General features: G+C 36.5%; 1 protein-coding gene across 6 annotated transcripts in view; it reads left to right on the top strand.

The window, feature by feature from the left end:
* The window catches only part of GPATCH8 (G-patch domain containing 8), a 132,609-nt gene that overhangs the window by 67,562 nt on the left and 41,696 nt on the right, over nt 1-23,351 (top strand). For 4 of the 6 annotated variants that reach the window (XM_079904170.1, XM_079904171.1, XM_079904174.1 and 1 more), the window contains 2 exons: nt 21,082-21,149; nt 21,782-21,868. In XM_079904170.1, the coding sequence (XP_079760296.1) occupies nt 21,123-21,149; nt 21,782-21,868 (114 nt within the window). In that variant the 5' untranslated portion in view covers nt 21,082-21,122. Of the gene's footprint in view, nt 1-17,714; nt 19,036-21,081; nt 21,150-21,781; nt 21,869-23,351 lie in introns of all 6 variants that reach the window. The other 2 variants (XM_079904175.1, XM_079904172.1) reach the window with 2 other exon arrangements.

Here is a 23,351-nt window from a genome sequence, read left to right as displayed (position 1 = left end):
GAAGTCTGATCAGTTCAAATGTGTATATTAAGGGGCACAAGAGGACAGGGCATGAAGCAGGATGTTTCAGTCTTTAAAACCTTTGCTTTTTATATTTTACATCCACAAATTCTATTCAGTGGTAACACAAAGGAAATGCTCAAAAATATATTTCAAATTAATATTTATTACTAAGCATTCATCTATTCTTTTGGGCAGATAGAAAGATTTGATCACCATTAAAATTGTTTTCCAGTGGCGTAAGAACTTATTGCACACGATATAAAGAATACAGTTGAGAGCAATTAGTATGGCATAGACCATAGATTTTGTAAGAGTCCAGAAGAGAGAAAGGTAATCAGGACTAAAGTAGAAATGACTTCTTGATAGGATTAGTCCCAGTGGTTTGCATAGTTAAGTGTTGGGTTGAATTGAATGGAGGCGATAGTTCAGAATAAGGTCTGAAGATTGGATTTGATCTTTCCCTACTATTTGAAACCTCTCTTCCTATTCAGAGATTCCCAGGAGCATTGCTGATTGTTACTCTCTTTGTTCAGGGACACAAGGGAGTAGAACTGGGGGGCATTTCATAGGGGCTAGCAAATCTGTTTGAATCCTAGAATTTTTCATTGTAAGCATCAGAGACTTTAAAGTACAACTAGAACCTGCAGAGGGAAAGTGAGTGAGGGACATACAGACGGTGAGTTTAAGAAAGGTGAGGTAAATGGATACTCACCTATTTTTGGGTGATGGAAAATTATTATTATTGCTTCATTTTAAGAACACTTTTGAATTTGGTTCTCTTTAAACTTTGAGCTCCTTGAAAAGAGAAATTAGGTTTTATCCATATTTCACCTTCATCTCTATGGTGATAGGAATGTAATAAGCACTCAATAACTCATAAATCCATTATTTATTTAAAATAACAGGGAAATTTGAAGCCCATCTTTTTTTTTTTCTTTTTAATTGTGGCAAAACCCACATAACATAAAACTGCCATCTTAACCATTTTTAAGTGTACAGTTCACTAGTGTTTACTAAATTCACATTGTTGTGCAAAAGCCCATCTGCCTTGAATGGCTAGTACAATCTTTACCCTTCAAAAAGAATGGAACCTAATTCTATTGCCAATATTAAGGGGTGACTTTAATTGTCTTGTAAATGGCTCTTTTATTTTTTAGTGTCACATTCAACGTTGTGCAGGCATTGTGCTGGTTTCTCTTACATAGCTCTTTCTGTAATACCCACATGATTTGACCTAGATTACAGCCACATTTATGGTATATTGAGGTAATTCATGACGATTTTTTTCATTGTACCAAACCTTTCCTATAAATAACCACTGAAGAAAGCCCTGTTGCTCCACTGAAAATCATGCCTCCTTACTATTGTATAGACCAGTCACTGCAAATAATTTCTAGGCTCATGGCTTTGTAAGTTCTTTGCATTTACTCGTTTATTGTCAACCTTTAGTTCCTTTTATTTGATTTTAAGGCTGTCACATTTTTGACATGCAACCATCCACTAAATTTAAACCTGCTCTTTTTAGGATTTTTTTGTTAACGTTTAAAAATTACTTCAACCCATGCAAGATTTTCACAAAGGGTGCCAGTCCCTGGGGCTACAGTGTATATAACTTGTCACTGGATAGGCTGGAGAATAGGGCATAATAACTCTGAAGCAAAATTATCTGTGGTACGATAGAAATTTAAACTTTGTAAAGTGGGTTTAATTTTGTACTTGAATTTCCCTTATTATTCACCTTTTGTTCTCCCCTAGTATTTATTAAAATATTTCAAAAGTTAGGAAAAAATAGGAACTTGTGTGTGTGTCAGGTAAGTGATTATTAGTGTTAAAAAAAATAAAAGACCTGTAGAAAAGATATGTTGACAAGATGTCTGAAGGAAACAACATAAAGAAAGGCCTGGGCTTCCCTGGTGGCGCAGTGGTTGAGAGTCCGCCTGCTGATGCAGGGGACACAGGTTTGTGCCCCGGTCCGGGAAGATCCCACATGCCGCAGAGTGGCTGGGCCCGTGAGCCATGGCCGCTGAGCCTGTGCATCTGGAGCCTGTGCTCCGCAACAGGAGAGGCCACAAGAGTGAGAGGCCCGCATACCACAAAAAAAAAAAAAAAAAAGGCCTGTTGATGAGAAATGTTATGGACAGTTTTTATTATAGAGGCAGAGGACGTGTTTAATTTGGAATAAAGCAACAGCAAATGATAGTTGTATTTTGTGGCTGTTGAGCTGGATTTGGTTCTTGAAATTGTTTTGTAACCTTCCGGCAGCTTTGAAATGGAATGGAATGTAGCTCAGAATCTTTATTTTGCCATGAAATAGGTAAGTAGGTGTAGCCCAGAAGTGGTGCCTGAACTTCCTTTGTTATATTGTCTAAGCCCTTTGATGATTTGGCTGATTTTTTGGTCACAAAGAAAAGTTCAGCACCTGAGAAAAATGAATGAGGTGTGGTATTATTTAATATTTCACGCTGTCTAGAGGGTTCAGTCAGTAACAGACAACCAACATTTACTGAGCTAATAATGTATTCTAGTTATACCAGTTGTAAATAGCATAAGCCATGGGCAAAGTAGATAAGACATCATTCTTGCTCTTCAGACTTATTTTCCAGTCCCCCAAGTCTTGCTTTTTAAACTTACTGTATACCTTTGAAGGTTTTTTAAGGCCAGGGGCCATGTTTTATATTTTTTAGTATGTGATCAATTGAATATTTAATTGACAAATTGCTTCAAGTTCCTTGAGAGTAGGGATTCTCTTTTATTTTTGTTTAAAAGTACTTGGTGTAGGGTATGAGGCAGTGTGAGCAGCATTTGGAAACGTAAGATTTCGGTTAGAGTTTGGCTTTGCCACTTACTTTAAGGGACAAGTTGCCATAACTGAATTATTTTTCTCAGCAATAAATGGGGATTAAAATCTCTGCCTCTGTTCTCACAGAGTGATTATGAGGATAAAGTAAATTAACGTAAGTGAAGTCACTTTATACAAACTGTAAAACACTATATAAATGCTACTTGTTATTAACACCTCTGATGTATAGTGTATATTTAGATATTTTAACTGAATTTGAGATAATCCGTCTTTAGGTCTTCATCAAAAACCTAAATATAATAAAAATCATAAATAGAGAAGCCTCTATCTTGCTACTGTCTATTTCCCAGAATTTGTAACAGTGGTAGTTTAATATGATAAGCTAGATATCTGACTCCCAGATCTGTGCTTTTAATGCTGTATATGTTGTAGGGTCCTGAGCCCCTAATTTTGGTGTTTGTTTCAGTAATTCTGAGCTCTTAGTTAGAACACCTAAAAGAGCCTCAGTCACTGAGCAATGGTGTTGTGACAACTGTATAGCAACCCAGAAGAAAGAAGTTGGATCCCCACTGTCATACCTTACCCCAAAATATATTCCAGATGAATAAAATATTTAAATGTAAAAGATGAAATCATGAAATCATTAAGATGAACAATGGGATAATTATTATTTTAAAAATGATCTTAGGGCTTCCCTGGTGGCCCAGTGGTTGAGAGTCCGCCTGCCGATGCAGGGGACACGGGTTCGTGCCCCGGTGCGGGAAGATTCCACGTGCCGCAGAGCGGCTAGGCCCGTGAACCATGGCCACTGAGCCTGCGTATCCGGAGCCTGTGCTCTGCAACGGGAGAGGCCACAACAGTGAGAGGCCCGCATACCGCAAAAAAAAAAAAAATCTTAGAATGAGGAAAACTTTTCTAACTTTAACTCCAAACCCAGAAGACATTAAAAAAACAGATAAATTTGACTGTATTTCATCATAAATAAGGTAAAAAACCAGAACAACAAGAAAAAAACAAACTGGGGGAAGTATCTGTAATATTTCATTACAGACAAAGGACAGATTTCCTTATGTATTTATCATCAGTTTGTAAAAGACTTATAACCTAAATAGAAAGGGAGAAACGATATGAGCACTGTTCACAGAAAAGTAATGCAAATGACCTTTAGGTGTTTGAAAATATTCTCAATCCTTTTCATATTAGAGATAATGCATATTAAACTATGAGATATCATTTTTCACTTGTTGGCTTGGATAAGGCTTAAAAAAAAGAGTAGCCTGGTCAGATTTTGGAGAAAAGGTTCTTACATTATAGCCAGTGAGACTATAAACTGATAAAACCACTGTGGAAAACAATTTGAATTACTTAAAGATTAAAATACATGTATCCTTAGATCCAGTAATTCTGTTTCTATCTATCTAACTTATTCATGAAATGCACAAAATAATGTATGATTGAAGTTATTCATTATATCACTGTGATAGATTAGAAATAGTCTACCATATTTCCTTGATTCTCAGACAGTTTTTCATATTTTAATAAAGATAAAATCAGATACACCTTATTAATGGCATTATAGTTATAATTGGCAGCTTTTTAAATTTCTTTCTTAGTGGCACATAAAACTGTTTTACGGTTAATGGCATTTAAATTTTTAAAATTATTTTTGGCTGCATTGGGTCTTCACTGCTGCGCGCAGGCTTTCTCTAGTTGTGGCGAGTGGGTGCTATTCTTTGTTGCGGTGCGCGGGCTTCTCACCACGGTGGCTTCTCCTGTTGCGGAGCATGGGCTCTAGGCACGTGGGCTTCAGTAGTTGTGGTGCGTGGGCTCAGTAGTTGTGGCTCGTGGGCTCTAGAGCACAGGTTCAGTAGTTGTGGCACACGGGTCCAGTTGCTTAGCAGCATGTGGGATCTTCCCAGACCAGGGCTCGAACCCATATCCCCTGCACTGGTAGGTGGATTCTTAACCACTGCGCCACCAGGGGAGCCCTAATGGCATTTTAGATTTGAAGAAATAGGATACTAAAATGGGTGAAGGGAAACCATGCAGCTTTAAAAGGATTGAGTTAGTTTCGTATGTACTCAATATGTATAGAACAATTTCCAAGATACATTAAGTAAAGAAGCAAGGTGCAGAATAGTGTGTATTATAGTAAACTACCACTTGTGTTAAATGACATATATACATGTATAGTGGGCAGATAGATAGATATATACCTCCTGCTTAAAAATCACTATTTTGTTCCTGAAAATCAGACCTTCTGTATGAAAACCCTACTTGGGAACCTATTTACCATTATTTTAAATGGCTTATACATCAACCCAACCCCTAACCAATTTCTAAAACATAGCTGGCTGTTTATGAATTTTTTTAAAAATTAAGGTATAAAATACTTAAACATTTCTTCCTGATTACCAGATAATTACTATGGTTGTTAACAGTTGCTTTCTATGTAGTAACATGTCCATACCTTTTGTTGATACTTAAGCAGCTTTCCCGAAGTCCTACAAGTTGTATGTGGATGTATCTCCAGATTTCTCACTTGTCTTTTCCTTAAAATGTTGAATTAGATTTTTGAGATTGAAAGATAAAAATTTTACAGTATGAAACCATTGGCTGGAAGATGTGTCAAGAAAGACGAACTGAAGCATTTCACTGTGAGATATTAAAAGGGTACATTCTGTGGGGTATGCCTATATATTTATTTTTTATTTGCTTGACTATGCAGAAAAAAATCTTTGTTAAGGCAGACTGTGAAGGGAAAGTGGGTTGCTTTTTACTGTATTTTAAAATTTGTTATGATATACTTGTATTACTATTAAAAATATAGAAAATAATTATTTTGAAAAAGACTTAGAATAGGCAGAATCAAAGCAGAGTAGAGTTGGTTTCTTTGGTTTTATGTACGTGTCCCTCCTCCCACTCTAGTTTCAGTTAGCGAACAAATGGTTAATGTAGTTGGGTAAACCCTGCATTAGCTAAGCCCCAACAATGCTTCTACTACATTTTTTGACTGAAGAAAAACTAGATTTGAATTCAATACAATAGAAATATGTGGTTACAATTTAGACTTTATTGTTAAATTAGAATGTTGATCTTTAAAACCTAACTTCCTAAGAAAAGTCATTCTTTGGCTGAGGAGAAAATAGCTTTCCTTTAATATTTTGATGACATAGATAAATTTTCTGGATAGGATCTTTGTAAAAGCTGAGTTGTCCTTCTACCTTAGTTTCCCTTTGAAATTTGTTTTTCTTTGGGAAAGGAAATAGCACCTAACTCAGTAGTATTATGTGCCAAATCTAGAATCTAAACGTTCTGCATGTCCTACTTAATGAAATACATATTACTATGCTCATTTTATAACTGAAGTTTTGGAAAGGTCATACAACTACTGAGTCTCTGCCATTCGAATATAAGCCTAACTTTGAAATCACTGTTTCTGTTGGGTTTGCCAAAAGGTTCGTTCATTTCTTTCCGTAAGATGGCTCGAGTAGTGCTTAGTTGTCTTTAACCTCATCTGAAACAGTTTTGTTAGATTGTATTGTGACAGCTGTCATATCAGCGTGCGTTTAAAAAAAAACTTATCAAAATTGGTGAATGTTTGTGTAGCCATTTTAATATTGAAGATGGGAAAAAAGCAACATTTTTGGCGTATTATGCTTTATTATTTCAAGAAAAGTAGAAATGCAACTGAAACACAAAAAAAGATCTGTGCAGTGTATGGAGAAGGTACTGTGACTGATCAAATGTGTCAGAAGTGGTTTGTGAAGTTTCGTGCTGGAGATTTCTCGCTGGACGATGCTCCATGGTTGGGTAGACCAGTTGAAGTTGATATCAATCAAATCGAGACATTAATTGAGAACAATCAACATTATACCATGCTGGAGATAGCCAACATACTCAAAATATCCACATCAAGCATTGAAAATCATTTGCAGCAGCTTGGTTATGTTAATAGCTTTGATGTTTGGGTTCCACATAAGTTAAGCAAAAAAAAAGTTATTGACCATATTTCCACATACGATTCTCCGCTGAAACGTAACGAAAATGTACCGTTTTTAAAACAAACTGTGACGGGCGATGAAAAGTGGATACTGTACAATAATGTGGAATGGAAGAGATCGTGGGGCAAGGGAAATGAACCACCACGAACCACACCAAAGGCTGGTCTTCATCCAGAGAAGGTGATGTTGTGTATATGGTGGGATTGGAAGGGAGTCCTCTATTATGAGCTCTTTCTGCAAAACCACACAATTAATTCCAGCAACTACTGCTCCCAGTTAAACCAACTGAAAGCAGCACTCAACGAAAAGTGTCCAGCATTGGTCAACAGAAAACTCATAATCTTCCATCAGGTTAACACAAGACCACGTGTTTCTTTCATGACCAGGCAAAAACTGTTACAGCTTGGCTGGGAAGTTCTGATTCATCTGCCTTATTCACCAGACATTGCACCTTCGGATTTCCATTTATTTTGGTCTTTACAAAATTCTTTTAATGGAAAAAATTTGATTTCCCTGGAAAACTGTAAAAGACACCTGGAACAGTTCTTTGCTCAAAAAGATAAAACGTTTTGGGAAGGGCTTCCCTGGTGGTGCAGTGGTTGGGAATCCGCCTGCCTGTGCGGGGGACATGGGTTCGGGCCCTGGTCTGGGGAGATCCCACGTGCTGCGGAGCGGCTTGGGCCCGTGCGCCGCAGCTACTGAGCCTGCGCTCTGGAGCCCGTGAGCCACAGCTACTGAGCCGCGTGCCACAACTGCTGAAGCCCTCAAGCCTAGAGCCCGTGCACTGCAACAAGGAGTGGCCCCCCGCTCACCACAGCTAGAGAGAGCCTGTGTGCAGCAGTGGAGACCCAATGCAGCCAAAGATAAATAAAAAATTAATTAATTAAAAAAAAAGTTTTGGGAAGATGGAATTATGAAGTTGCCTGGGAAATGGCAGAAGGTAGTGGAACAAAAGGGTGAATACGTTGTTCAGTATAGTTCTTGGTGAAAATGAAAAATTTGTCGTTTATTTTTACTTTAAAAGCCAAGGAACTTTTTGGCCAACCCAATACATTTATACCTTTTCCCTTCTCAGAAAAAGCTGATAGCTGAAAATAAGAGTAGGTTTGAGGGGGACAGCAGACATGTAGTTCCCCCAAATCAAAAGAGTATGGATTGTCAGAAAGGCTTAGTTATACTTGTTGCTGGTCTAGGTGAAGGAACCTGTAGCTATAATGGCCTCTGTTCCCTGCTAATTAAATGAGCTATGCAGTCTTTATACATTGCCAAAGGTAAGCATAATTTTAATAATTCATGTATCAAATTTAGTAAGATACAGATTCTATACAACCTCTGACTATCTTAATGGAATTTAGTTAATATAAACAAAAGAGATGAACCCAGTTAGTAAACAAAATTCGTCAGAATTGTCAGTCTGTAGTAAGAAGTCTAGGTTTTAGGGCTAGACTAGAAAGGAAAAGGGATTGGGGGAATGGAGAAGGGGAAATGGTGAATTCACATGCCATATAGACTACTTGTTTCTCAGTATAGGGATCGTCACATTTAAAGACAGACATTAACGGGCTTCCCTCGTGACTCAGTGGTTGAGAGTCCGCCTGCCGATGCAGTGGACACAGGTTCGTGCCCTGGTCCGGGAAGATCCCACATGCCGCGGAGCGGCTGGGCCCGTGAGCCATGGCCGCTGAGCCTGCGCGTCCGGAGCCTGTGCTCCGCAACGGGAGAGGCCACAACAGTGAGAGGCCCACATACTGCAAAAAAAAAAAAGACAGACATTAACTATATGTTAAGACGTTATTTAATCAGAAGACATTAAATATATGTTAAGTTCACAGCAAAATAACCAGAAAGGAAGTAGCAAATTTTACTAATGAAGATTTAGAACAGATAAGTATAAAAGGCTATTTTATCGTTCTAGTACTTTTTTCCTAAGAAAAGGGTGAACTAGTTATAGAAGCAGTTTGCACATTATCAAGGTAGATTACTTTAAAAGAGGCAATCGCTGGTGAAGAATTACATGGAATTAGTTGCACTTTTATTAAATCCTATGTTCAAGAGACCATAATAAAGAATATACATGACATTATAAGATACCGCCCTTACTCTCATAGAGTTTGCCATTTATTTTAGGAGATAAGTGGAAGAAAGCTGAAGAATAAATTCTGTAAGGATGAATGACTAGGGAAGACTTCGCAATGAAGTCTTGAGGAGGGAGGAATAGGTATTACGGAAGAAAGGAGATAACTGATGTGTACAAAGTGATTACAGTTGACAAAGAGTAGGCCTAGCTGGCTGGAGCAGAGAATGCCCATAGGGCAGTGCATTTCATACATTTTAAAAGCAGAAGAACCTCTCAAATTACATGTTTTTTAAATGTCGGACCTTAATGTATAAAAGAGAGGGTGGAAAAAATCCACAATTGTTTGTTTGAAGCAGGGTTCTAGGTCTCCAGGAGCAGTCTGAAAACCGTAACTAGAAGGCAGTAATGGGAAATTGGTTCAAATAGGCACAAATCTAATATTACTGACTATTTATGTCCTAGGCACTTAACAGATATCTCATTTAATTCTTAAAGCAAGTCTATGAGATAATTATTGTTAATCCCATTTTGCAGAGGAAGAAACTGAGGCTTAGAGAAGTTGAGCAAATTGCTCAAGAATAAGCTACCAGTAAATGACAGTATCAAAATACAAACCTTGGTCTTTCTGACTCCAAAACCCATGCTCCTAACTACCACACTGAATGTGGAAGGCTTTAATGCTGCTCCAATTTGGAACTTTATTTTGTAAGCCAAAGGCAGTTTTTGATTAGAAGAGAGGTATAGAGTTTTATAGCAAGAAGAAATATTAAAGCTAATTTAATCTGAAATTCATTTTACAGATGAAGAAATTTAGGTTTAGGGTTCCAAAGTGCTGAAACCCAGTCCCCAATTCTCTGATTTGTGATCTGTTGTTCTTTCCATTATAGCAATGAGGACATTGGTGGTAGAAGTTAAATACTGGTCTAGCCAAAGTATGTCTGAAGATGAAGATGTAAAACCATTTAGAAAGCTGTCTAGGTATGAGTTGATAAGGGCATAGAATAGAGTGATAGCAATGGAACTGGAAAGGAAAGTATAATTATGAAGGATGATAAAACAAATCAACTACGAAGCATAAAGTACAGTCAATTCATGCATGTGTCTTACTAGCAAGCCTTTGTTCACTGGGTTTAGTATTAATCCTTTATAATAGCTAGCATTTATTAAGTGTTTACAGAGTGCTTGCACATGTATAGTCTAATTTAAATCCTCTCTGCGGTAGGTATTCCTGCTTTACAGATGAGGAAATGGACATTCTAAGGATTACTTTGCCCAGGATCTTACAGCATAAGTGGTAGAATCATGTTGCCAAAACCTATGCTTTTAATCAGTATGCTATCTATAATGTACTTCAGTGCTGTGTGGTGGGTTACTTCTGTCTCCTGGAGAAATGTGATGGTGGTGAGAAATAAAGTACTGCAGAATTAAAATATACAATAGTTATTCTGGTTGAAAAAATTGGAGATAGCTTTGAATGTGATATTTTTTCTTAGGGCACTTGAAGTGGTCATATATGTTTATGATAAATATAAATTTGTATAAATTCGCTAGAAACTTGAGACTAGGTTGAGTGGTAAGAACCTTGGCCACATTTTTAAGGATGGTTGGTAACTGATCTCCAGGGGAAAAGAAAATACTGTAATTTCTGTCTCATACTATAATTTCCTCGTTTATTTTTTCTTATACTTTATATTTCTCTCCTGTGGCATTTTATATATTCTACCTTGTATAATTTGTGTTTATGTGTCTCTTAACTCTCATTAGACTATAAACTCCTAAATGATAATAATTGCTAGGCATTTATGTGTTCTCTGTTGCTTTTCATGTTTTTTATTCTGCACACAGTTATTGAATCCTTAGAATGTGCAGATCTGTAGTAAGTCTTAAAGAGTTGAAGAATGAATAAGATAGAGCCTCTGCCCTCCAGAGGCTCATGTCTAATATAGACACGAATGTAACAAATAAATGTAATGCAATGCAGTATAATATCATAATTGTGAAGTTAAAGGTACAGTGGGGGCTTAATAGAGAATTGAACAACCTAACTTAGAATTTCAACTTATTTCTTGAATGATTTAACAAGTAAAAAAATCTCATGTTGTGCGAATAAGGAAGCAAACAGCTATATCAGTATTTGCCCAACTATACTTGTTAGTTGATACATGGAATCTCCACATTCTTCCATAAGAAACACTGGTATTTAAAAGTAGGACCAAATGTAAACATGATAACACAAAATTAAAAGTATGTTTTGTGAGAAATATATTTTAATAAAGAAAAAAGCTAAAAATTGTTTATTAAAAATGGCTACCAAAGTTTGAAGTAATGGGATTGTACATTTAGAAAAGGGAACAAAATAATATTATCTTTCATTTATAAATGTGGTTTATTAGTTTTAAATTCAGTCTTTTCTATCTCTCTGAGTCTTTCCAAACCTGTGAAGTAGATAGCTACCAATTGAGAAAATCTAGTGGGAGCTCAGAAGGAAGGAACAAAGGACAGTCTCAGGAGTAGGAATTGCAAACTGTGGTGCCTGTTGGGGCCAGGTGGTAACATACGCAATTGAAGCCCACTGAGTGTGAGACAGTAGGAAGTAGTGTGAGTTGTGCCATGTCTAGAGAGGAATAACTGCCACTCAGCTAGCTCATGCTCATTGTTACCATGTAAGAATATAGTCTCAGGTATTGCCAGACGTGAATTTTTTAAAAAAGAAACCAGAAATCCAGATATTTTGGTGACATTTACTAATTGATAAACGTTGGCTCAAAGTTTAAAATAATCTGAGATAAACAAAACATGTTCAAGGCCCATATTTGATCCACAGGTTACCACTTTATGACCTCATTTGAAATTTGACCTGGGTTTAAATTCAAGCTCTGCAACTAGTAAGTGGTGTGACCTTGTTATAACCTCAATATACCCAAATTTTTAAAAGATTTGGGAGTTGTTTGGGGAAATTAAACATGATGGTATATAAGTTTTATACCTGTATCCTATCTCATTTTCCTCTCTAATACATGGAGCGGAGATAATGCCGCTTAATAGATTGAGAAACATAAGTGTTTATCCATGGTCAAACTGCTGAGGATAGTAGCTATGTTTGTAAGTCTTCTGACCTCTACACCAGTACTTTTTCCATTAGACTTATGATTCTCAAGCTTTAGTGTGTAGCAGAATCACCTTGGGTGCTTGTTAAAAATGTAGATTCCTAGGACTTCCCTGGTGGCGCAGTGGTTAAGAATCCGCCTGCCAGTGCAGGGGACATGGGTTCGATCCCTGGTCCCGGAAGATCCCACATGCCGTGGAGCAGCAAAGCCCGTGCGCCGTAACTACTGAACCTGCACTCTAGAGCCCGCAAGCCACAACTACTGAGCCTGCGTGCCCTAGAGTCTGCATTCCACAGCTACTGAGCCCATGTGCTGCAACTACTGAAGCCTGTGCGCCTAGAGCCCATGCTCTGCAACAAGAGAAGCCATCGCAAATGAGAAGCCCACGCACTGCAATGAGGAATAGCACCCGCTTGCTGCAACTAGAGAAAGCCCGCGTGCAGCAACGAAGACCCAACGCAGCACCCCCTGCCAAAAAATATATATATATATATTTTTTTTTTTTGGTAAATGTGGATTCCCAACCAGCACAACTCAGCAGGTCTGGGGTGGGGTTCAGGAAGTAACATTTTAAACAAGCTCCCTAAATAATTTGCTTTGGACCATATGAATAAAATAAGCTTCTAAGAATGTTACCTTGACTGTAGTAAGTAGGGTAGACAGTTGGTTCTTTTGCTCATACAAAATATATTAATTTTTAGTCCGAATTAGTATAATGCTATTTATTTTTCTTATAGTCTTATCTTAGCCTGATTTGCACTGTTTCCTACATTATTACTTATGGACTTCTTGCCCTAGGTTAATTTGCATGATCAAAATGAAATTGGTTTGTGTGGAAACTGGTTTCTTACTTTGGCAAGAAAGTGGAGTGTCCAAGAAACTTAAAATTAGAAATACAGAGTATAGAGTGACAGTGATTTCATTGTAATTAGAGTAGTCCAATCAGGTGGAAATAGTTGAAAATATAAACTTTCACTAGTTAAACCAATATTTGATAAGTAGGAACTAAGAGGAGACAAAAATGACCTCAAAGTTGTATGGAATCATAGACTTCAGAACTGGAAAAGAAAATTTCTGTGGATGACCTAGGATCTCTGGGCTTTTTAGCAGAGACTTCAGAGGAAATAAGGAGGATTTTTGAGTAATTTCAATCTACTTGACTTTCTGAATTTACTCCTACATTCCACGTGGACTTCATCTGTTACAAATTTGACATACTGTGGATTAATAACTTGCTGTTCAGTACACTTACATAGGTGCTATTGTCTTCCTCCAGGTGACAGTAATAGTAAAATAGTAAGCATTTTAATTCTGTTTTGCTTAGGCTTAATTAATTTCCTTAGACGATTTGTACTATATGTTTAATTTGGAGAAGGTCTTGCTAAAGTATGCTTCATTCTTTTGGCTTGGATTTAACATTTGTATAACCTTGCTTTTCAAACTCAGTAGTCACTCTTTTGTTAATGGAATGATAACATGGGAAGGATTTGAGGGTAATACTTTGGTAATAATTTTCTCCATCTGTAAATAGGGTTGTTTCATTATCACCAAATTGTAGGTAGAACATTAAAATTTATCACAGCTTCTTAGAGTGTCTCTAATTTTAAGGTACTTATTGCCAGTTTTGGAAATGAAAGAACAAACTGATTTTTAAATTTTCTGAGGCCTTAAGAAGATGACAGTGTTAAGAGTTCAGCAGCATCCTATATAGTGATTTATAGTGAAACGTTAGGGTTTACAAAGCATCTTCTGTTTGTTGTTTCTTTTGATCTACATGCCAGTCCTGAAAGTGAGGATAATATCTCCATTTTGCAGGAGAGGCTGCTGAGACTCATGTGCTGATTGTCAAAAGTCACACAAGTGTTTAGAAATTCTCTTATTGGAGAACTGAGTTTTTGTAGCCAGCGATTTTAGGGACTACCTAGACAAATATAGAAAGAAAATAATTAAAGATGAGTTGAGGAGGGGGTTGATGTGTAGAGTAAAGGAAGAACAATCTAAATGAAGCTGGAAGGTCTTTTGGGGTTATAGAGTGATCCTGGAATATTAAGAAATTCTCAGTGTAGTTAATGGAAGTACTTAACCAATAGTAAGAGGATACAACTCTAAGAAGGCATTGGATTGTTGGATTATTACAATACCATAGGACTGGCTACTATCTACATAACTCCCCCAAATATTTTCTACTCTTCAAACTTAAGAATTGAAGTGAACCTTAGAAACCATTAAGTCTGTCTGACTCCTTAAACATTTGGTGCCTGCTTCTTCTTGTCTGCTAATGAGTGATGATAGATAAAAGAAATTGAACAAGGTTGTAATGAATAGTAATGCAAAACTCAACTATTTCTTTATATTAGCGTATATATTTTTTGAGATATGGAGACCTGTATAATATAGCATATATCTTCTGTTTAATAAAATAACTCCTTGATTACAAGACAGTTAAATCATCAGTATCTTGTGGCATCAAGCAGAAAGCACTGTGATGACTAAATATTTATTTATACCTGAACAAGGTGAGACCCACTATGAACATGTTCATTCTCTTGAGTCAACAAATGCTTTTTAATTTGTTATATCAAATTATGTCCCAGATACTGTATCAGTTATTCAGGATATAAACATAAGTAAAACTCAGGGCACAAAAGTGTTCCCCATTTTTTAAAAACTAAGGACCTAAAATTGTTTTGCCTTCTCCCCCATGCCTCATATTTTAAATTATTTTACCCTGAAATTTATTTACTAAATTGATTTTCTCCTTTAAAAAATAAATTTATTTTTATCTTACCAAATGGTTAGCATGAAGCAGGCAGTGTTCAGTGAGTTGATGTGATTTAAGCTAAATTTGGAGTGAAAGTATGATTTCCTTTAGGTGACTTTTTTTTTTTTTTTTTTTTTAATTTATGGTACCTCAGGCATTCCCTTTATTACCTCTCCTGAGGGCTTGAGTATCTCATGTCACCCCTGAATGAGATATCTTTTCCAGGCTTAACATTCTGATTCTAACACTTTATTTTAATTTATAATTTATTTTGCCCCTTTTCTGTCCCTGTTTACTAATATATTAGATTATATGATTAAAATTGAACTATTTTATCCTAGAAGGCAGCTCTGATACTTTGGGAAGATGGAAGGATCTTTTGGTCACAGTTAAACTTCTGTGCTTTTAGAAAAACACCTGTGTTTGAAAATCAAAATAACCTGGGTTGTATAGATCATTAAACAGGCTGTGACAAGAATATAGTTATTTTTTGTAGTGCTAGAAAATTTGGATTCTCTTTTGAGTAGGAAGCCTTTAAAAAAAAAACAACCTTAGAAACTCTATAGGGAATAATTAATATGCTTGATGTTTCCTAAGGAAAAAATATCTAAATGATGCTGAAAGTAATCATTGTTCTTATGCTACTGAAGACTATTATTTTCAGGAGAAATATGCAAAAGTGAAGCTTTGATTTGGAAATAAATGTACCACTTTTTACCCAGGAAGTATTTCTGAAAGTAGTATCTAATCACTGTTTTAGTAAATGAAATTATATTTAAACACACTAACATAGCTTACTATAGAGTCTTATTTTGAATAGTTTTGCAAATCAGAGAATAGTCACCGTCCTAATTTTGTATTATTTTTGATTTTCACATATGTATTTGAGTTGGTTAAAGTATGAAATGGATTTAAAGATGTCAGGTGAGGTTCTTGGCTTTTATTAGTTTAGTGGCCTTTTGGAAGTAGATTTTGTGACTTTCTGATGGCTTTTTTAAAAAAATTTTTATTGAAGTATAGTTGCTTTACAATGTTGTGTTATTTTTGATGGCATTTATATTTACCTCTGCTTTATTGGGGTCAGTCTTTAAAAACAGTTTTAGACATCTTTAAAAGACAACATTAGACATTTAAAAACTTTTTGAACCATATGTGCATTGGCTCCACAAGTGTTCATCCCGCCGCCCCCCCCGCCATGCCAGAAGTTTATATTGGTAAGATTATTTTGCCTAATTATAGGTAATTCATGGGGTGTGGGACTTTGTTTCAATCACTGCCATATGCCCAAAGCCTTCCAAGAGTACTTGGTATATAGTAGCAACTCAGTAAGTGTTGTTGAGTGAATCTCAGTAAAGGAAAAGGCAGCTGAGGTAAATTGGGTGTTCTTACCTCTGTTGATATCCAACTAGTGTTTTAATCACTTCAGAAGCTTCTTCATTTCTAATTTATTTCTGTGGAGAAGTCACGTGTCTTCTGTTTCTGAAGTGTGCTGATTACCAGATTATGGTTGTCCTTTAATATTTTCTTCCCAGTTGTTCTATTCCTGGAGTTAGTTTGTTTAAATAGTGCTTGTGGGCCTTCCCTGGTGGTCCAGTGGTTAAGACTTCACCTTCCACTGCACAGGGTGCGAGTTCGATCCCTGGTGGGGGAGCTAAGATCCCACATGCCTCACGGCCAAAAAACATAAAACAGAAGCAATATTGTAACAAATTCAATAAAGACTTTAAAAATGGTCCACATCAAAAAAAAAATCTTAAAAAAAATTTAAAAATAGGGCTTCCCTGGTGGCAGTGGTTGAGAGTCTGCCTGCCAATGCAGGGGACATGGGTTTGAGCCCTGGTCTGGGAAGATCCCACATGCCACGGAGCAGCAGGGCCCATGAGCCACAACTACTGAGCCTGCGCATCTGGAGCCTGTGCCCCGCAACAGGAGAGGCCGTGACGGTGAAAGGCCCGTGCACCGCGATGAAGAGTGGCCCCTGCTTGCCGCAACTAGAGAAAGCCCTCGCACAGAAACGAAGACCCAACACAGCCAAAAATAAATAAATAAATTAATTAAATAAATAAAAAAATAGTGTTTGTAGGAAAAAAAAATTATTTCTTCACAGTCCAGTTCTTTGGGCCAGTTTTGTAGATTGGTATATCCTTAAGTGTTTCAAAATCAAAACTGATTAATGTGAGGGATTATTCTCAGAAACAGTGTGGCTATAAGCAATCAGTGGATTTTGGTATTTAGCTTTATTCTCTCTTCAGTTATGATAAGTCATAATACCATCACATTTTAGCAAGAGATGAATATGTGAACATTTTAGCATATTTGTCATTGTAGAAGTAAGCCTACCTTCTAAAATATAGAATGTACAATACTGTTTGGTTAATGAAACATCATTTAAAGTTTTTCCCATCTCTTTAAAAAATTTTTTTAATTAATTAATTAATTGATTTTGGGGGGCTGTGTTGGGTCTTCATTTCTGTGCGCAGGCTTTCCCTAGTTGTTGAGAGCGGGGGCTACTCTTCGTTGCAGTGCATGGGCTTCTCATTGCGGTGGCTTCTCTTGTTGCAGAGCACAGGCTCTAGGCACGTGGGCTTCAGTAGTTTAGTTGTGGCTCGCAGGCTCTGGAGCCCGCAGGCTCAGTAGCTGTGGTGCACGGGCTTGGTTGCTCTGCGGCATGTGGGATCTTCCCGGACCAGGGCTTGAACCCGTCTCCCCTGCATTGGCAGGCATATTAACCACTATGCCACCAGGGAAGCCCTTAAAAAAGTTTTTTAATTGAGGTACGAATGACATACAATATTATTTTAGTTTCAGGTGTACAACATAATGATTCGATATTTGTATATAGATTTACAGTTTTGATTTAGAAAATATGAATATCAATTTTTTTCCCCGATCACATGAATACATTGGTATTGAAACATTCTAGATGTGGTATGTTTTCTTTCCTTTTTCCTCCCTTGTCCAGTTGGCTAGATCACAGTCATGGTATCTATATATAGATCTTTGGCTGAAGAGGACAGTTTCTTTTAAGGAAAGTAAGTGTTATGGTTGAAGTTGCCTCCTTTGAAATGAAATAAACAACAAAATGTTCTTATTTTAATGGATTTTAAGAAATATTTGTCCCTGTTAAGAGAAACCAAGAAATAGGGAACCTGGATTTCATTCAATGTGTTTTAAAAAGAAGTTGAGTTTTCTAGAGAATATTATAATAGCAAATATTCTGTTGCTACCTACCCTTTGAAAAGTCATAACTATAGGTTGTTATTCAGATGTTCCACAGTGATGTGCTCTATGATAGGATTTATCATTGATCACAAATGAATAAATTAAGGGGATTTTTTTTCTTTTTTTAAATGCTGCAACCTCTTCCTGTATGTATTGTTCAGTGTCTTTTCCCAGTGAGATTTTTCCTTGGTCAGGAGCCTCTAATGAAAGAAATTACTATTTGGCCCAGGCAGTAATGTTGCCTTCAGATTGTTTTTAAAGCCAGACTGTTTGTTTTCTGTGAGTTACCTCTGAGTGGACTAATTGTAAATGTGACAGCCCTTTTGATGCCACTTTCTCTGGAGTTACTGGTGTTCTTCAAAGCTTGGCTTTGTTGTGTGCAGAAAGATGTTGGCGGACTTGGGAAAACTTCATTTAAAGGAAACAAAAGTTCTAAGGAAAGCTCCTTCAAGAGTTTTATTCGTTCATAACAGAACTCAAATGCACATAAGTTTTCCAAGCACTGAAGATCTAAGGTTATTTTCCAGACCTTTTACTTGTTATATATTTTCAATAAGGTCTTGATGAACCCCTCCACCCCCCATATCCTCTTAGAGTTCTTTTAGTGTAGCAAATGACTTGATGATCACTGTCCAGTTGATCTGTCTTTGCTGTTATTTCTTTAAGGAAAAAGTCCCACCTTGGGCCCTGAGTATTGATTTACCGGAATGAGTAGTTAAATGAGAGATCGGAAGCTAGAGCTAGTTTTTTCACTTTCTCTCACCTTCTCCCCTCCCCCTGCATTATTTTAGAGGAGGTTGCTCATGTTCTCAAGTAGCAGTACAAAAATCTCACACCCTGACCCAACCAGTATGAAAACAACCGCTGTAGCACAAAGTGTCCTTCCCGTGTCCCCAGCTGAAATTGGGGGAGGGACAAAGCCCAATTGTTACTTTACCCCATCCTGTCTGCCTGCTAGAAGGCCTGTTTCCTACCCTAATGGTTTCTGCCTAACAAATGGTGTTTCTTTTTTACAGCATTATGATCCTGGACTTGTTGTGGTGATGGTAAACTTAGCAGTGGTAATTTTTTATTTTCAGACTGAATTACTCCTTTTGTCATCAGTGCACCAATATGTTAGGCTTAATTTCTCTGTTGTAGCCTTCATCCTTCTGCTTGGTCTTTTTCATTTTCCTTTCCTTTCCTTATGCAACTTGTCTGATCCTTGTTCATTAAAGGGTAATGTTAAGAAGGGATATATCTGTTTGTGTTAGAACTGCCAAAAAAAAAATCAGTTAAAACATTAAATTCTAATACTGTAAAAACTTGATTTCCCCACAATATAATGGGCACTAGCACTTGCTACTGCAATCTATAAATAAATTAAAACAAACTTTGACTGCCTTAGAAGGCAAAAGTACTAATGCAGAGTTTATAACAGGGGTTTACAGAGGTAATGAATTTATACCAAAATTTTCTTGATTCTTACAAAGCAAATTCTGATAAATCGAAAGATATCAAATCAAAAAAAAAGGAAAATTACTTTGACATTTGTTTTCAATTCTTTCATTGGACCATTTCTTTTTACCAGTAAATCCCTGATTGAGACGTTATGAAAGTGATATTGTACCTAGGAAGTCATTTTTATAACCTGTCTTTAATTTGGTCCTTTTGCTAAAGATTGCAGTCACTGCTTATTTATTATACCATTGGGCATCAGGTAATAATGCATTTTTATTTTGTTTAACTGACAGTATTTGATAGTATCTAAAAGAAGGCTGTATTTTAGAACTTTGTTCTCTTTTCTGGCATGAGATGTTCTTTATTAAACATTTTTTTCACTGTTCCTAATTACCTGCTTATTGTTTACAAGCAATAATGGGATATTGGTGATAAGTAATTGAACTTCTGAATTTGTTTTTCATTACTTTTTGAAACACAAATTAATCCCACAAATACAGAGCAACTGGATACAAGTGGTTGCTGGTCACTTTGGAAACAGTTTCTTTTTTTTTCCTCCTGGACTAATCCTAGTCATGATCATGGCTTTTATTGCTTTTTTTTTTTTTTCCAAATTTGCTTTTGGTAATATCTCAGATTTAGACTGACAAAACTCAACTTTTAGCCCAAAGGTATAATATATATGTGTGTATAACAAAAAAACAAAAATAAAAAAACAGTTGTTTACACCAGCCTGAGTGAAGTGATGAGGGAAGTAAACATTGTGTTTTTTCACTAAAGGTATACAACGGATAAGGTAAGTCCTCTTTTCAGTGGGCTTACATCACAATAAACAGCGCAAGTTGTGATGTAAAACAGCTGTGGTAGTAAAGTGCTTGTCTGCCCCATTTTGCTTTGTTTGGCTGGTTATGAGTGGATTAAATATACATTTTTTAAAATCTCCAGCATAGATAAATTAGTTTAAAGTCAATTTTCTTCGCAACTAGTCCTTTTCACAGCTTACTGATTGCCACAGCCAGTGTTAAATCCACTCTGGAAAATGGGACCTCAGAGCACCAGTTTAAAAGTGAAACTACTTTTTGTTCCTAAGGGCAACTAACTGTTGCTTTCTATTTAATTTTTTTCACCACCTCATTTAATTGTAAAGCATCTTTTGAAAACAAAAAATATATTAAACACGCTGAGTTGCTGTTAATTGAATTTTCCTGTATCATGTTTGAAACTGTGCTCTTCCGATTTAAACATGTCAGTTGAGATATTTATTACCAGTTTTAAAAGTGTGTGTGGGAAGATGTCAGTGGACAGTAAGAGTGAAGTGATTTTTGGTGGAAAGTTATTTGGAGGTCTTTTTAAAAAGGAATTTCTAATGTTTTTGATTTTAAACTTCCTGGTGCCATTGCTTAGAAGTGCTTTTGCATTACTTATTTAATTTTGCCATAGTAATCTGGAATCATCCCCAACTGGAAGGTCAACCAAGGTGGTTAGTTGGGCTTGAACTGGGAGAGGTAGGTTTGGTTGTAAGCTGTGAGAATGGCTTGTGTTTGGTTCACTGTAGCTTTCTGGTCTCTGCACTCCAAGGCAAGATCTCTAACCACCCAAACCCAATGTGTAAAGCGAACTGTTGACTTAGCTTTGCATCTAACCTTAATTATATGTTCCTGTTACAGGGAGAACAGATCCCATTCCAATCGTTGTCAAGTATGATGTCATGGGCATGGGTCGCATGGAAATGGAGGTAAGTTGATCTCATTGGTTCACTTGTTTTTGGGATATTTAAAATTGATACTAATTCCAAATTCAGATGTAGTTTTAATGTTTTTGAGGGGAAATTTTAAAATGTATTTTACATTCTCATTTAGTGCTGCCTTTGAGGCAGGTAGGTGGCAAATAATGCCCCTGTTATAAAGAAGTTGAGTGGTTTCCCGAGGGTTATGCCACAAGGCAAGGTCAGATTTAAACCCAGACCCCGGTGCTCATTTCCATAGGCAGTGTTGCTTAACTCTTAAAATAATTGCTGTGGTAGAAGCTTTGCCCCTGTAGAGCTATGTACAGCTGTCATCTGTGATATCTTCTTTTCATTGCCTGAAATATTTTTCTCCATTTACTCCTAATTCTTTGGCATTGAACATTGAAGTAAAGTCTGTTATCATCAACACATGTGCCTGTTGGGAACCACCAGCATGAAAAGATTAATGAACTATTTTGCATGCTATTTTCTCTGTGGGGTGACAATAAAGCAAGAGGTAGCTGAGCAAAAAGTTAGAAGTTTCTTATTTTCATACAGTACTGTAGTTGTGTAAATGACTTTTTTATGGCTAATTGGGGGTACTTTAGGAAATAAGACTAATTATATCTGTTTTTGTTAAGCTTGATTATGCCGAAGATGCTACCGAACGGCGCCGTGTCCTAGAAGTAGAAAAAGAAGACACGGAAGAACTGAGACAGAAGTACAAGGTACTTAAATGAAGCCATTCTTGCATGTGGGATGTTCACACTGAGATATTCATTTCGGTGAAAAGAATCTGTTGACAGCAACATTTGTTTGACCTTTGCTGGTGATTAGTCTTAGACCTCGGGTTTCTGTTACTTTCTTATTTATTGCTTCTGTAAAAACTATAGAGATAATAATAACCACTTTGTATTATTATCTGTTGGGGAGAGTGCATTAGTGTTTGAAAATGCAGTGCCAGGTATACATTAGGTAGTAATAGCAGTAAAAATTGGTGAGTCCTTTGAGAGCTTGATACCTGTTGATAAGCCTTTTCTTTTTTAATGGATGAGGTGTTTGACGAATGACAAACAATTGAGAACTTCAGTATCTTCCTTTTTAAGCAGGTAGTTATAGAAAACTGCAGCTTAAAACATGTTATAAGTTAGCTTTCAAAAAGACTGACAAGGGTACATGCCTTTCAAGATGTTTTAGTAAGCCCAGTTGCTACCATAAAATAGGTAAATTTGAAGATAAGAAAGAGAATTAGTGAAGATCATCATATAGAAGCTGATTTTGGTCATGATACTTAAGGTGAGAAGAGAGAAAAGGGATTCATTTTTAAAAATCTGTTCTACCGTAAAAAAATATATAAAGCAAAAACTGACAGAACTACAAGGAGCAATGTTATACCTACCACGGTTGTTGGAGATTTTAATATACCTCTCAGTAATTGATAAAAGTAGAGGAAAACAATCAGCAGGGATGTTTGGAAGACTGGAACATCTCATTTAACAAATTTCACCTAATGATTATATAGAACTATACACCCAATCACTTTGAAAGTGACAAATTTCAAATATATATGAAACATTTATTTAAAAAAATTTTTTACCATGTTCTGTGTCATAAAGTATCAACAGATTTCAAAGAACTGAAATCAAGTTATCAAGCCATAAAACAATTTTTTAAAAGATTTTTAAAAATCTCTGTTTCAAAATTAAGAAGCACATTTTTACATGTAACCTGTCAGTAAAAGAAGAAATCACAATGGTAATTGGAAAATATTTTGGACTGAAAGATAAAAATGCTACACATCAAAACTTGTAAGATAAGCTAAAGCAATATGATATATGATAGCAAATACATGTCCTTTTTTTTTAACATCTTTATTGTAGTATAATTGCTTTACAATGCTGTGTTAGTTTCTGCTGTATAACAAAGTGAGTCAGCTATACATATACATACATCCCCTTATCTCCTCCCTCTTTCGTCTCCCTCCCACCCTCCCTATCCCACGCCTCTAGGTGCACACAAAGCTGATTTCCCTGTGCTATGCAGCTGCTTCTCACTAGCTATCTATTTTACATTTGGTAGTGTATATATGTCCATGTCACTCTGTCACTTTGTCCCAGCTTACCCTTCCCCCTTCCCGTGTCCTCAAGTCCATTCTCTACATCTGTGTCTTTATTCCTGTCCTGCCCCTGGGTTCTTCAGAACCTTTTTTTT

The sequence above is a fragment of the Stenella coeruleoalba genome, assembly GCF_951394435.1.
Source record: "Stenella coeruleoalba genome assembly, chromosome: 19".
Taxonomy (NCBI): Eukaryota; Metazoa; Chordata; class Mammalia; order Artiodactyla; family Delphinidae; genus Stenella; species Stenella coeruleoalba.
Note: the sequence above shows the minus strand (reverse complement) of the source record. Positions and strands in the feature narration are given on the sequence as shown.